General features: G+C 41.2%; 1 protein-coding gene across 1 annotated transcript in view; it reads left to right on the plus strand.

The window, feature by feature from the left end:
* The first annotated feature begins 751 nt into the window (after positions 1 to 751).
* Positions 752 to 14,825, plus strand: part of TRHR (thyrotropin releasing hormone receptor) — a 36,474-nt gene continuing 22,400 nt past the window's right edge. The window contains exon 1 of the mRNA XM_079722586.1: positions 752 to 1,555. Coding sequence (XP_079578712.1) covers positions 767 to 1,555 — 789 coding nt within the window. The 5' untranslated portion in view covers positions 752 to 766. The remainder of the gene's footprint in view (positions 1,556 to 14,825) is intronic.

The following is a 14,825-nucleotide window of genomic DNA, read 5'->3' on the forward strand; positions in this document are numbered from 1 at the left end:
TGAAGACAGAGCACTGCTAAGTAGTCTCCCTGTCAAACAAAGTAGATGAGGTTTTCTGCAGCGTTGGAAACTCGCGCTTAATACTGCTTCATCTACCTGGAAAAGCAGGCAACACTACAGAGGAAAAGGTAAGAGAAGAAATTGTTCTCTGTTGGGTCTGCAGGGCAGAGGGCATGGGGAGAGGTAGCTTTAAAGGCTGGCTATTTTGTAGCAAAGGGATCTCACCCTTTGAGAGCAGAGGAGGCAGATGCTAATTTTCTGTCAAGCTTGATCATTGAGCCTCTTGGCTTTTTCCCCCCTCATATCTTTTGCTTCTCCATTGTACTTTTCCCAGGCATCTGAGAGATGTCTTTGTATTTATTTTTCAGGTAGTAGATATTGTTTCTTTTTTTTTTTTTTTCCATTGAGCACTCTTTCAAAACAAGGAGCATTTTCTCTGTCTCTTTTCTTGAGCATTTTTCTCCATTAAGAAAAAAACTGGTCCCTCTAATGGTAAGGTAGTCAAAACAGTTATTCCATCCTACACTAGAGTTGCAGTAAAAGGGGTTTTGGGGGCTACATATGAGCCCTATTACTGCCGAAAAATGGGAAGTGAAAGGAGAGGAGAATTACCTGTAAGTGACTGTGACTTGATCAGAATTGGTGATGCTGTGAATGAATATGAACTGTAACTCTTCACAGGGGGAGAGAACCACTGTGATAAAGGCAGGGCACTGGAAAGAAGATGTGTTGAGAAGTGTTTCAGAGAAACCTCAAGCCACTAGAGATGGAAAACGAGACAGTAAGTGAACTGAACCAAACACAGCTTCAGCCTCGAGCCGTGGTGGCCCTAGAATACCAAGTGGTCACCATCTTACTTGTGCTTATTATTTGTGGTCTGGGCATCGTGGGCAACATCATGGTAGTCCTGGTGGTCATGAGAACCAAGCACATGAGGACGCCCACAAACTGCTACCTGGTGAGTCTAGCAGTCGCTGATCTCATGGTCCTGGTGGCCGCAGGCCTCCCCAACATAACGGACAGTATCTATGGTTCCTGGGTTTATGGCTACGTTGGATGCCTCTGCATTACTTACCTCCAGTACTTGGGCATTAATGCATCCTCTTGTTCAATCACAGCATTTACCATTGAGAGGTACATAGCAATCTGTCACCCCATCAAAGCCCAGTTTCTCTGCACATTTTCCAGAGCCAAAAAGATCATCATCTTTGTCTGGGCTTTCACATCCATTTACTGTATGCTGTGGTTCTTCTTGCTGGATCTCAATATTAGCACCTATAAAGATGCTATTGTGGTGTCCTGTGGCTACAAGATCTCCAGGAATTACTACTCACCTATTTACCTAATGGACTTTGGTGTCTTTTATGTTGTTCCAATGATCCTGGCCACTGTCCTCTATGGATTCATAGCTAGGATCCTCTTCTTAAATCCCATTCCTTCAGATCCTAAAGAAAACTCTAAGACATGGAAAAATGACTCAACCCATCAGAACAAGAATTTGAATTCAAAGACCTCTAGTAGGTATTTCAACAGCACAGTATCTTCAAGGAAGCAGGTAAGCAAATCTGAACCTCCAAGTCCACAGAGAAAATGTGGGAGAGAGTTCCCTGTGAGATGGGATCAACTTTGCCCTACTTAGCTAATGGTAAAACTGAAATACAATCATGCAAATGTTTCACAGTGTAAGCTTCTGCTTTACATATTAAATCCACCTCTAAAACAACTGAAGATCTAAAAATAGATGGGAAAATGTTGATAGCACATCAGCAGATAGCAGTTCACGTGCTATTAGGATATAAGGAAATATAACAAAAACCCTAGAATTTCACCTTTAAAGTGCGCCTCTCTGAGAAATGTTATCAAAATATTTAGACCATTTCTGGCTTCTATAGGGAGCAGCTGGATATTTTTAAGAATTCTATTGTCTGACAAATATTTCACAAGATAGTTTGAGAAAAGATGAGTCAAAACAATAATGAAACTGAGAGGGGTTACTGGACTTTTTTCTTTTTTTTAGTCTTAGTGGAGAAAGATTCTATTACCTTCTTTTCCACCTCCCTACAAAGTGTCCCAGCATGTAGCAGTTCAAAATGCACTTTGCTCAGGAAATGTTCTAATAAAAGGCTAACACCAAGCTCAATTTGTTACAAACAATTATTGAATTTTTTTTAAATGTCTGTTTTTCTTGCTAAGCATAACTAAAAATCCTTTTATGTTTCAGATCACCTGAATGCTCAGATGGTTACAGTTGAATAATGGTTTTATATGAGTTAAACAAATGGTTTCAATTTGTTTCAGTAGATATGGTTTATAAGACAGTACAGAAATGAAATACTTTTATATCATATGCACACTTACCTATAGTTACACAATTGTTCTAAGTTATCTATGAACTTGGCTTTCAGGTCCTTTTCCTTCTTTGTTAAACAGAAAAAAAATAGATGGTAAACATCCTCAGAGCTGAAAAGAAAAACCTGAAATCAACAATACTGGCTCTTTCAAATGGGTTGAATTTTCTTTCTGTTTTTTAAAATCCTGCAGGAATATAGTTCTTCCTATGTGCACAGATAGAAACTGAGTGTACTTTTTTTTTTTTTTTTTTTTTTTGCGGTACACTGGCCTCTCACTGTTGTGGCCTCTCCCATTGCACAGCACAGGCTCCAGATGCACAGGCTTGGCGGCCATGGCTCACGGGCCCAGCCACTCCGCGGCATGTGGGATCCTCCCGGACCAGGGCACAAACCCATGTCCCCTGCATTGGCAGGCAGATTCTTAACCACTGCGCCACCAGGGAAACCCATGAGTGTACTTTTTAAAGTAAGCACATGAATCATCCACACTATCACTTCCTAAACTCTAGATCAGCTGAAATATGAAGAATTGTAATTGGACATTGGGCACATAGTGAAATAAGTTACTAATAAATGTAGGTGTTTTAGACATGCATGAAATGAATAATGAACTGTCACTAGAAAGAAATATATAGGACATTTTAAATGATACCATGATACTTGGTTTATATAACATTTAGTATTAAAGATGCCCAGGTGATAGAAAAGACTTGAGCAACTAGGGAAGAGTTGAGCAACTATTGCCAGCTCTTAGATTTCTGTTGCTTTGGGTCTAGCAGTTCTACCTAATACAAGGCATATTTACTGGGCCTTGTATTGGGCATCTATTACCCAAAACTTGATTAAGGGAAACTTAGAGAGATCTGTTGGCCATCTGCCAAGGCAAACATTAAGAGAGTAAAGAATACAATAAGAGAGTAAAGAATACGTACATCTCAGTTAGAGACTAAACATGGGGTAATGTCTGTAGCAAAGAAGGTCAGGGAGTAGATTCATTCATTAGACTCTAATTTAGATCCTTGTTTTAAATTCTAAAAAATTGTTTGTCTGGTCTAATATCTTCCCTTTCAATTATAGTCATTAGCACCTATCAGCATTAATAATGTGCTTTATATTGCTAATTGTGTTACATGTTCACACTCTTATTTCAAAGCTGTTACAAATAGGCTGCCCTTATAGAGGCTGAGTGGTAAGAGAAAAAGCCAAAGATCTGACTCCAAATACCCTGGGCTTTAAAATGCCAGCGCTCTACTCAAGCTTGGATGTATGACCATGGGTAAGCAGAACTCTCTGAGCCTCAGTTTCCTCATCTTTAAGGATAAGGATAAATAACAACCAGGGTTGGTGTGAAGGTTTAATGAAATACCTTACGAAAGACACCTAAAATAGAGTGTTGGTTCATCTGAATGTTTAATTAGTCTCATTCTGAGTTTTTTTAATATGTTGGCAACTGTAAGGGAAATATTTATTCTTTAAAATATGCATTCACCATTTAAACAAAGATCATTTGTTGAACAGGTGTGTATATGATATAGCAACTTCTCCAAGGATCTTTTTAATAATTAGGGCATTTGGAATTGTATTCAGAGCATTTGGGGTTGTCACAATAACATCCCTGTCACTTAGCATCAGGAGCTGAGATGAGATGCCAAATGACCTGCAATGTGCTAGACAGCCCTGCACAATGAAGTGCCCTGTTACAGATGTCAATAACACCCTCCTTGAGAAACAAGGGATGCCATATAAATCAAAAGAAGTGTATTGCAGTAATATGTTGTGTAATTCAGTCTTGATTATAGATAGGAGGAGAGTTCAGAGAAAGGAAAGGAAATTATGGGTCTAGAGGGATCAGAGAAGCCTTCATGGAAGAGGTGGCATTTGAGAAGGCTCTGGAAGGATGAGGATAATTTGGAAAGTAAAAGTCAAGAGGGACAGCACTTTACACAGAAAGGACATGGCTGGGATGAGAATGGTATGGATTTGGAGAAGGGGTCAGGAAGGGGATTTTTATAGTATGTAGTGATTTGGTTGACTAAAATGAAGTCTTTGGGGAACAGCAAAAAGTAAGATTGGATTGATGTGTGTGTGTGTGTGTGTGAGAGAGAGAGAGAGAAGGAGAGTGAGGGAAAGGGCTGTGGAGGATCCCCACTCTCAGGCAGAGCAAGGAGTTTGAACTTAGTGCAGGGACAATGAAGAAAGTGAGTGGTGAGCAGGTGGCAGCAATGAGGAAAGTGATGTTTGGGGACAATAAATCGGACAGCTGTGGACCAGGCGGGATTGGAGGCTGAGAGACTTGTGGCAGAGGGACCACTTTGGAAGTTGTTGGTAGTAATTCAGGCAGGAAGTAGTACGACTCTCTATCAGGAGAATGTAAAGTAAGGTGTGAACCGGAGAGAGCTTTCAAAGAAAGAGAGGGTGAGATGTGGACATACCAGATACAAAGGGTGAAGAGGGAACAATTCAATGTGGCTTCAGGGTTCCAAGTCTGGAAGAACGGTCGTGCCTCCAGTGAATGGAGTGAGAGCCATGAAGGCGAGTCAGTTTTGTCCAAAATCAGTGACCCTTTGATCTGGCTCTTCCTCTTCTGAAACGGTTCTTCTCTTAAATCTTCCAAAGGTTCTAACACCACCTCCTATAACCCAAGGACTATTATTCTAATATTTTCTCTGCATGTTTTTTCTTTCAGGCAATTTTAATTTACATTTTAATAAATATTCTGTCTGCACCAGGTCTTTCTAACCAAGTAATGAAAGTCAAATGTGCATAGCCTAAAAGAACTACGTTTTAAGAAGAAATAAAAGAGTACTTATATGTAAGGGACAAGTGTGGGGTTTTTGCTCGTTCATTTGTTTGCTTTTAACTTATATCCCCTATGCAGAAAATTCAGACCAGAATCTTTTTTCTTCCTATTATTCAGATTCAATTATGTTTTAGGAAACCAACTAAATATTTGGTAAATTCAATGAAACAAATTACTCAGAATAATGGCTTGGAATTGTGTAGACAAAAGAATTATCTGATTGACGAAATCTTTTGCTTTACAGTTGGCTGTAATGATAATGAAGACATGGTTTAAATGATCACATTTTTCCGTTTCAGATCTATCTACACATTCCCAAAAGATCTCTCGCTGTTCAGTCAGTTCAGGTGTTCAGCATTGTGTAGATAAAATATCTTTATCATTGACTGCATATTTCAAAGGAATTGATTGGATCTTTCAGTATTTTGGAGACACAGAAATATCTTGGTAAAGGACTACACTATGGATAAACACATTCAATTCAAATATATTATTTCCACAGGATACGGGGTATGCAGAATATTTTATAGATCAGGCTATCAGTTTCATTTTCAGTTGTCACACTAACGTATTTTTTGTTTGTTTTTTATAGTATAACTGGTGGGAAACTGTGCAACATAGTCCAAGTAGAAACTCCAAAAGTTTATGGGAAAATTTTCATTATGGATTTTGTTTGGCTTAAAAAGCCTTTGAAATGCCAAACAGTCTTTGTTTACATAAATTTCTTAAAAGCCTTCTACCTTCCTAGAGGAATGTTGGTAACCCAAGAGACAAAGGCAGCTTTCCTTTTAAAGCAATATATGCCTTTTATTTGTTGCTGTTGTTGCTGCTGATGATAGAAAAGCAGTCATGTATTATGGAAAACACAGAAAACTGGGAATAAGAAAAAAGGCATCCTTTACCCCATCTCTCAAAAGCCACAATTTATTAGCATTTAGTCATATTTTTTTCATGTTTTCACTTGATCTTTTTTATATCATTATAGTCAATATACAGATATATAATTTTATATGCTGTTTTTACACAAAATGTGAAATTAATCTTATCAAGGATAGCACAAAGTAAAAGAAAATGGATAAGAATGTGAGTCAGTTTTTCTCAGCCGCAGTTTTCTCATTAATAAAATGATACTAACAATTCCTCATGGAGTTACTCAAATCAGATGAGATGCATCAGACAAAATTTGTAGGGTTTTTTGGGGGGTTTTTTTTTGTCTCTCCTCCCTCCTGTACCATCAGCTACCCTTCCATCAGTCCTTTACTTCTCAGTGACTTCCATTCCCCTAGGCAGCCTCCTGACTCTGACTCTGAGTAAACTGAGTAGGACGTGCTCATGGAAAATTAAGAACTCAGATAAAGAAAGGGCTTAAATGTGTCTTTTCTCGTCTCCCCCTGCCTCCCTCCAACTCCTGCCTCAAGTGTTACCTACTTTTTAAAGAAGAAAAAATTTTTTTTATTATTATTTTTTGCGGTACATGGGCCTCTCACTGTTGTGGCCTCTCCCGTTGCGCAGCACAGGCTCTGGACGCGCAGGCTCAGCGGCCATGGCTCACGGGCCCAGGCGCTCCGCAGCATGTGGGATCTTCCCAGACCGGGGCACGAGCCCGTGTCCCCTGCATCGGCAGGCGGACTCTTAACCACTGTGCCACCAGGGAAGCCCTAAAGAAGAAATTTTGAACAAGGAAAGACACTTAAGAAACAAAGGAAAGCAGGCATAATGGTGGCAGTAGGGCTGACATTTGGAAACATAAAGTCCCTTAAGTCGTGTGGGTAGCTTCATCAACGATTAACCTTAAAAGGCATATTGGGACTTCCCTGGCGGTCCAGTGGTTAAGAATCTGTGCTTCCACTGCAGGGGGCACGGGTTCGATCCCTGGTCGGGAAACAAGATCCCACATGCCGCGGGTGCGGCAAAAAACAAAAAACAACAAAAAAGGGTGTACTAATGATACTAAACTCTCCAGCATTAGGCCTAAATCAGAGGTTCCTCAAGTTTACTGGGACTGTTTTGGTACTGTTTTCACAGATCCACCTTTCATTTTTAATTGTTTTATTTGTTCCATTTTTCTGGGTTCAACTATATCCTTAATAGTATAAAGATCTCTTAGATGGGAAAAAAATGCAATTTTTGTAACTTAGCACACAGTTATCTAAGTGTGCAATCTTATTTTATTATTAAAGAAAAGTTTTCCATTTTCCAGTTCACATCCTATATAAGGAAAAATTACATATGTCATAAATTGCCTCAGTAAAAGTGCTCTGCAGTTACATGTTTTGTGTCCTTCGGTTAGATGAGCGCACATTGTGTATTCCCAATGTTATGCTTGCAGCTTTGAGACATAATTTCACCAGTAAAGAAATATAAATTTTCCTGTATGCCTACAAAAAGGAAAAACCTGCACTCGTACAGAATTTTTGATTTTACCACACATCAAAAAACACCTTAAAATCAGCTAACCTTGAAAATGACAAAGTATATTTCTTTACGTAGCCTCTTGTGAATTCTTCAAATTGCAGATATTCCAAGTTCCAGACAGATTAAGTCTGGGCTGTAACCATGTTCTTAGTCTCCTTTACTTTTTTTATGAGTTGGGGGAAGGGTGAAAGGTATAAAGCTAGAACTAGGTCAACATTAAGCAGAATTTTGCAGTAGGTCACTTTATAGTCACTATCCTCCTCAACTTAATGAAACATTCACTCACAACCCTAAAAGCACCTAGTGTTCTCCTAGGTGGGGGGGCTACTGGGATATAGAAAGACACACTCTTCATCTTCAAGGAGGTCACTATTGGCCATGTACACAAATAATCCTGAGCAGACCATTATGTTCTACAATAGAGGACGAAACCTCCATGAGGGGAAAAGCAAAATGGCGGAGAATGGAGGAAAGCTCTGTGGAGAACATGGCATTGATCTGGACCTGTAAAGATGGGCGGAATGTCTAAAAGCAGCAATAAGGAGACAGAGAGAAAAGGAAGAAAGTTCAACAGAAAGAGAGGAATAGTTAGGGGGAGGACTGGGCACGTTCAAGGAGAGAGTAGTCTAGTATCATTGAAGTGGGGCAATGAAAGTGAACTATCTACTGAGGGAAGCCTGAACCAGATTGTGGTCCTGCTATATCTAACTCCCATCTCTCCTCCCCAGCCCTGACCTTTGTCACTCTACCTACTTACACCCACACCCATGATTACAACTCCCAACTATGAAAGTCTAGTACACAGCGCTAGCAAAGACATCTCCTGACCCCTATGCCTAATTGAGTTTTGGACATCGTGTAATTACATCAAATCCAATATGTCTAAAACTAAATCCATTGTTTTCTCCTTCATAAACCCCTACCTCTTTTTTCTTTCCTATTTTAGATTCCCAAGCCACAAATCTAGGAGTCCTTCTAAGTTCTTTTCTGTCCTATATACTCACCCCAAATCCAAGTAATAGTCAAGTGCTAGTGATTCTAGCTGATAACTCATTATTTGACCTACTCCGTCACACTACCATTGTCCTAGTTCACCATTTCTCACCTGCTCTATTTCAGGACACACCTCACCAAGCCTCTCTGACTCCCATTCCCCTGTCCCCCCACATCATTCTGCACATTTCTCACTAGGGGGTTTCTCTAACAAACAGATATGTTATTAAAATGCTTTAAAGTTCCCAGAGGCCTAGAGTTTAAACATCTAAGCATAACAAGTAAGATCCTGGCTCCTTTATATGTTTTTAGCTTCATCACTTATGGCTTTCCTAACTCAGACTTTATGCTCCGGTGATACTGAATTATTTGTAGTTCTCTGAACTTGCTGTGTTCTCTCAGCCAGGATATCTTTCATCTGGCAAACTCTCAGTTATCACCCAAGTCTCAGATCAAACGGTGCCCCCCATGCATCCCATCAAGCCTTCCCTGAATGTCTCAAGCAGATCTATGTAACTGAATGCTTAGCTATAACCATGTGTGTTAGGTATTCTACCTATGTGTCCACAGTACAATGCATATACTTCTGGTTTAGTAATTCTTATGTATCATAATTGTTACCTGTTGGTCTTCCCATTGCCACTAACATCTGTAAGAGTAGGGCCCGTATCCCCAGTGCCCTCAGCACTGAATTTGGCATGTCACAGGCTTCCAAAAGAGTTTATAGATAGTCATGTGTTGCAGCCAAAGAGTACAGGCTTTGCAATACAGCAGGTGGCTAGCATTTCTTCCCAAATCTATGTTCAGTGACATCACACTAGTTGCTTAAAATGGTCATGGTTGGAGCACTAACACTGCAGAAATCAGCAAATAAGACATTTCAGGGCCCCTCCCTTTTTTTGTGGAGAGCCAATTGTTAAATACTGATCAGTACACTTCTCTATGTGTGTGTATCATACATAATAAATGAAAGTGTAAAAGAGTACATACACGTATACTTTGGAGCTAAGTCAATTCCAACACTCTATTTTGCTCCCTGAAAAATTATTGTTTATTTATTCCATATCCTTCACTGATTTTAATTATAATTTATTGTCTTTTATTGAATGTCTTTTGAATTCCAAAACAGAAAAACTAGCAACCAGCTAGTATGATAGTGAGTTTGTTACTAGATAAGACTTTTGAGCAAGATTTCCCCCTTCCAGACAGAACAGACTGACTTAGAAACATGGCAGACTCAAATCATAATTTACTTTTTATACAGAATCCTGCTGGCTTTCCAAAGAGCCTTTCAAATATCCTCCCCAATGAGAGAGCTACATTGGACCGAATGCACAGAGATGCAGAGGGATGGCAACTTAAGGAAGGAAACAGTGTGAGCAGAAGTATTAAGATGAGAATAAATCTATCCAAGCACTCCTATGTGGCTAATTTTCCTAAAACAATTTGCACACATCATCTTCTTTCAAAAAGAAACATCCCCATGGGCTTCCCTGGTGGCGCAGTGGTTGAGAGTCTGCCTGCCGATGCAGGGGACACGGGTTCGTGCCCTGGTCTGGGAAGATCCCACATGCCTCGGAGTGGCTGGGCCCGTGAGCCATGGCTGCTGAGCCTGCGCATCTGGAGCCTGTGCTCCGCAACGGGAGAGGCCACAACAGTGAGAGGCCCATGTACCGCAAAAAAAAAAACAAAAAAAACAAACAAAAAAAGAAACATCCCCAATCTCCTCTGACTGGCTTTCAAAGCCCTCTAAAATCTGACCTTTTCATCATTTTTCTGGCTTTGTTCATCCATTGTTTCTTTAATTTAATAGACAATTATTGAGCACCAATTTCATGTCAGGCATTACTCCAGAAAACCAATAATAATCATTGTCTTATGGGAACTTTCTGTAAAATACAAAAGATCACCATTCAAAAATGGTGATAGTATTGGGGTAGTATTTTTGTTTTTTTCAGATATATACCCAGGAGTGGAATTGCTAGGTCATATGGTAACTCTATTTTTAGTTTTTTGAGAAACCTCCATACCGTTTTCCACTGTGGCTGCAGCAACTTACATTCGCACCAGCAGTGCACAAGGGTATCCTTTTCTCTACATCCTCACCAACATTTGTTATTTGTGGTCTTTTTGATGATAGCCGTTCTGACAGGTGTGAAAAAACAAAAACACTAATTTGAAAAGATACATGCACCTCAATGTTCATAGCAGCATTATTTACAATTGCCAAGATATGGAAGCAACCTAAGCATCCATCAACAGTTGAATGGATAAAGAAGATATGGTACATATATACAGTGGAATATTACTCAGCCATAAAAAAGAATGAAATCTTGCAATTTGCAGCAACATGGATGGACTTGGAGGGTATTATGCAAAGTGATATGTCAGACAGAGAAAGATAAATACTGTATGATATCAGTTATATGTGGAATCTAAAAAGTAAAACAAATCAGTGAATATAACAAAAAAGGCATAGACTCACAGATATAGAGAACAATCTAGTGGTTACCAGTGGGGGGGAGGAAAAGGGAGTGGGGAAAGTTAGGGTTAGGGGATTAAGAGGTACAAACTATTATGTATAAAATAATCTACAAAGCTATATTGTACAACACAGAGAATATAGACAATATTTTATAATAACTATAAATAGAGTATAACCTTTAAAAATTGTGAATCGCTATATGGTACACCTGTAACTTATATTATATTGTACATCAACTATAATTTTTTTTTAAGTTGAAAAAAACAGTTGGAAAGTACAAAGTTAGGCTGTACAGTGTGCAGAAGAGGCAACAAGGAATGAGTGAGCACCATACATAAGGCTGGAGAGCAGGCCCTCAACAGAGAAGAGTCACTTCACTTCAGAAAAATGAGTAGGCATTCGCCAGGCCAACATGAAACCAGCAGAATTTACGTAGCCAAGCAGAGCCCAGGGTAAGACCTTGGAAGTCCCTGTGTGCCACTGAAAGCAACTAAATCTGGTGCTAAGGCACCAGGGAACCACTGAAGAACTCTAATAAGGCCAGTGGCAAACTGGATTTGACTTTCGGGAACTTCACTCATAAAATTTTACAATGAAGCCAGCCCATAACCAGGGAAACAGAAATGAGGCTTTTGCAATCCAAGCAAAAAGCAAAGAAGACTTGAATTTGGGCGTAAGAGTAGAGAAGTCTAGGAAGGATATACAAGAGTTAAATCAGTGGGATTTAACTACTAATTTGGCAAATGAAAAAGAAGTTCCTAAAGTGAGCCCCACATTCTCAACTGGAGTGACTGGGCAGGCAGTGGTGTTAGCAAGCATGGCACAGAATACAAGAGGAAGAACAGTCTTAACTATATTTACTCCTTCCTCATAGATGTGGGTATGTCTCACCAGATTCTCCCATGTATAATAAGCTCATTTGATTTTGCAACCTTGCTCATGTAATTTTTCCCACCTGTAAAGCCCTCCCCACTCTTCATACCTCCCACCTCTCTGAAAAGCTCAAGTTCCCAGCTCAGGCTGCAGTTAGAGCCAGGGGTCCCGTACATTGGACATCTACCCGAAGGCAGAGTCTAGCATGAGCTCTAGAGTCAGAAAAATGTAAGTTCAATTCTACTTCCTGTCTCTGTAACTTTGGATATGTTATTTTACTTCTTTTTTTTTTTTTTTTTTTTTGCTGTACACGGGCCTCTCACTGTTGTGGCCTCTCCCGTTGCGGAGCACAGGCTCCGGATGCGCAGGCTCAGTGGCCGTGGCTCACGGGCCCAGCCGCTCCACAGCATGTGGGATCTTCCCGGACCAGGGCACGAACCCGTGTCCCCTGCATCGGCAGGCAGACTCTCAACCACTGCGCCACCAGGGAAGCCCTCTTTCTTTATCTTTAACTTCTGATAATTTAATTATAATGTGTCTTGGTGTGGGTCTCTTTCAATTCATCTCATTTGGGCGTCTCTGCCTCCTGGACTTGATTGTCTGTTTCCTTTACCAGGTTAGGGAATTTTCAGCCATAATTTCTTCCAGTAGGTTTCTGTCTTTTTCTCTCTCTTTTCTCCTTCTGGGACCCCTATAATGTGAATGTTAGTACACTTGATGTTGTTCCAAAGGTCTCTAAACTATCCTCATTTTTTTAACTATTCTTTTTTCTTTTTGCTGTTCTAATTGGGTGATTTCCATTACCCTGTCTTTCAGAACACTGATCCATTCTTCTGCATCCTCTAAATAGCTGTTTATTCCCTCCAGTGTACTTTTTAGTTCAGTTACTAAAAAATACTGATTGGTTCTTTTTTTATAGTTTCTACCTCTTTGTTGAAGTTCTCACTGAGTTCATCCATTCTACTCCCGAGTGTTGTAATCATCTTTACAACACTATTACTTTGAACTCCTTATCTGGTAAATTCCTTATCTCTGTTTCATTTAGTTCTTTTTCTGAGGTTTTTTCTTATTCTTTCAATTGGAAGGTATTTCTTTGTCTCCTCATTTTGCCTAACTTTCTGTGTTTGTTTCTGTATATTATATATATATCAGCTATGTCTCCCAGTCTTGAAAGGATGGCCTTATGTAGAAGGTGTTCTGTGGGGCTCAATGGTATGATCTCACCTAGTCAAAAGAGGCAGGTGCTCCAGGGGTATCCCCTGTGTGGGATGTGCATGTCCTCCTACTGTGATTGAGCCATGATAGCTGCAGACCTCTTAGTGGACAGAGTTGGTTCCCAGGCCAGCTAGCTGTGTGGCTTAGCCACAACTTCTGCAGACTCCCTGGTGGACAGGGCTGGTCCCTGTCCCAGCTGTCTACAAAACCTGTCTGCAACTGCTGCAGGCATGCTGATATGGGGGCTGGCCCTCAGTGCAGCTGGCTGGGAGGTCCAACCTCGATTGCTGCTGATACATCGATATGTGGGGCTGGCTTCCTGTAGCTGAAGCCACTTTGAAGGGGCACTGTGCCAGCTAGAATAGCCTGACAGGTTGGGGAGGACAAGAGCCACTTCAGAGGGGCCAGCCAGGATAGGTGGGTTGAGTGAGGTGGGTCCCAGAGAACACCAGGGTGGGAAGCACGGTTTTACCTAGGTTGATGGAGTGTGACAGAAATGGCACTTGTCAGCACTGGGCCAGCTAGGTGAAAGGAAAGTAAAAGAAAATTGGCACCCACCAGTGCTTTCATCCCCAGAGAAAGTGCCGCCAGATACCTGTGCCTCTGGTACCTGCCTTTATGTTAGTCAGTGATTCTCCTTTGTGTATGACCCAGGTTCTTTTCAAGCTTCTACCTCTGTGCTGGGATTCAGAGGGAACGAGTTTATGTGCAAGCCCTTTAAGAGTGAAATCTCAGTTTTCCACAGCCCTCCAGCTCTCCTGGCCATAAGGCCCTCTGGATTTCAAAGCCAGCTGTTATGGGGGCTCATCTTCCCGGTGCAGGACCCCTGGGCTGAGGAGCCCAGTGTAAGGCTCAGACCCCTAGCTCCTCAGAGGGGAATTCCATGGTTGTGATATCCCTCCCACGTGTGGATCACTGACCTGGGGTTGTGGGTTCTGACTGCACCACATCTCTGCTCCTCCTACCCATCTCAATGTGACCTTTTCTTTATATCCTTAGTTGTAGAAAAGCTGTCCTGCTAGTCTTCAGGTTGTTCTCAGAGATAGTTGTTCTATATATAGTTGTAGTTTGGGTGTGTCCCTGGGAGGAGGTGAGCTCAGGGTCCTCCTACTGCACCATCTTGATCCGGACTCTGGCTAGAGTTGAATTTTTTTTTTTTTTTTTTTTGCGGTACGCGGGCCTCTCACTGTTGTGGCCTCTCCCGTTGTGGAGCACAGGCTCCGGACGCGCAGCCTCAACGGCCATGGCTCACGGGCCCAGCCGCTCCGCAGCATGTGGGATCCTCCCGGATCGGGGCACGAACCCATGTCCCCTGCATCGGCAGGTGGAGTCTCAGCCACTGCGCCACCAGGAAGCCCCCTAGAGTTGAATTTTTTTAAATGGAAGGACAGACTGACAAAAACCTAGTTCTGGAGGAATGTCTGCATTTAGGAGGCTAGAAGATGACTGGATTCTTTGCTACAGATTAAAAAAAAAAAAAACCACACAATTTCCCCCTCTTGGAACACCCAGAGTGTCAAAGGCATAGCTGTAGTGGATGACTCCAGTTAGGCGGGAAAGTAAAGAAAGAAGAATGAGCCAAGGAGAGCGAGAAGCTTCAGTTAAATGAATAAGTGGATTTATCTAAAACTGGGGCGTTGTGTCCTTGCCACTAGAGTCAGACACAGCTCTGCAGAGCTGCATGGGAGGCACC

Source organism: Hyperoodon ampullatus, assembly GCF_949752795.1.
Source record: "Hyperoodon ampullatus genome assembly, chromosome: 17".
In the NCBI taxonomy this organism is placed as follows: domain Eukaryota; kingdom Metazoa; phylum Chordata; class Mammalia; order Artiodactyla; family Ziphiidae; genus Hyperoodon; species Hyperoodon ampullatus.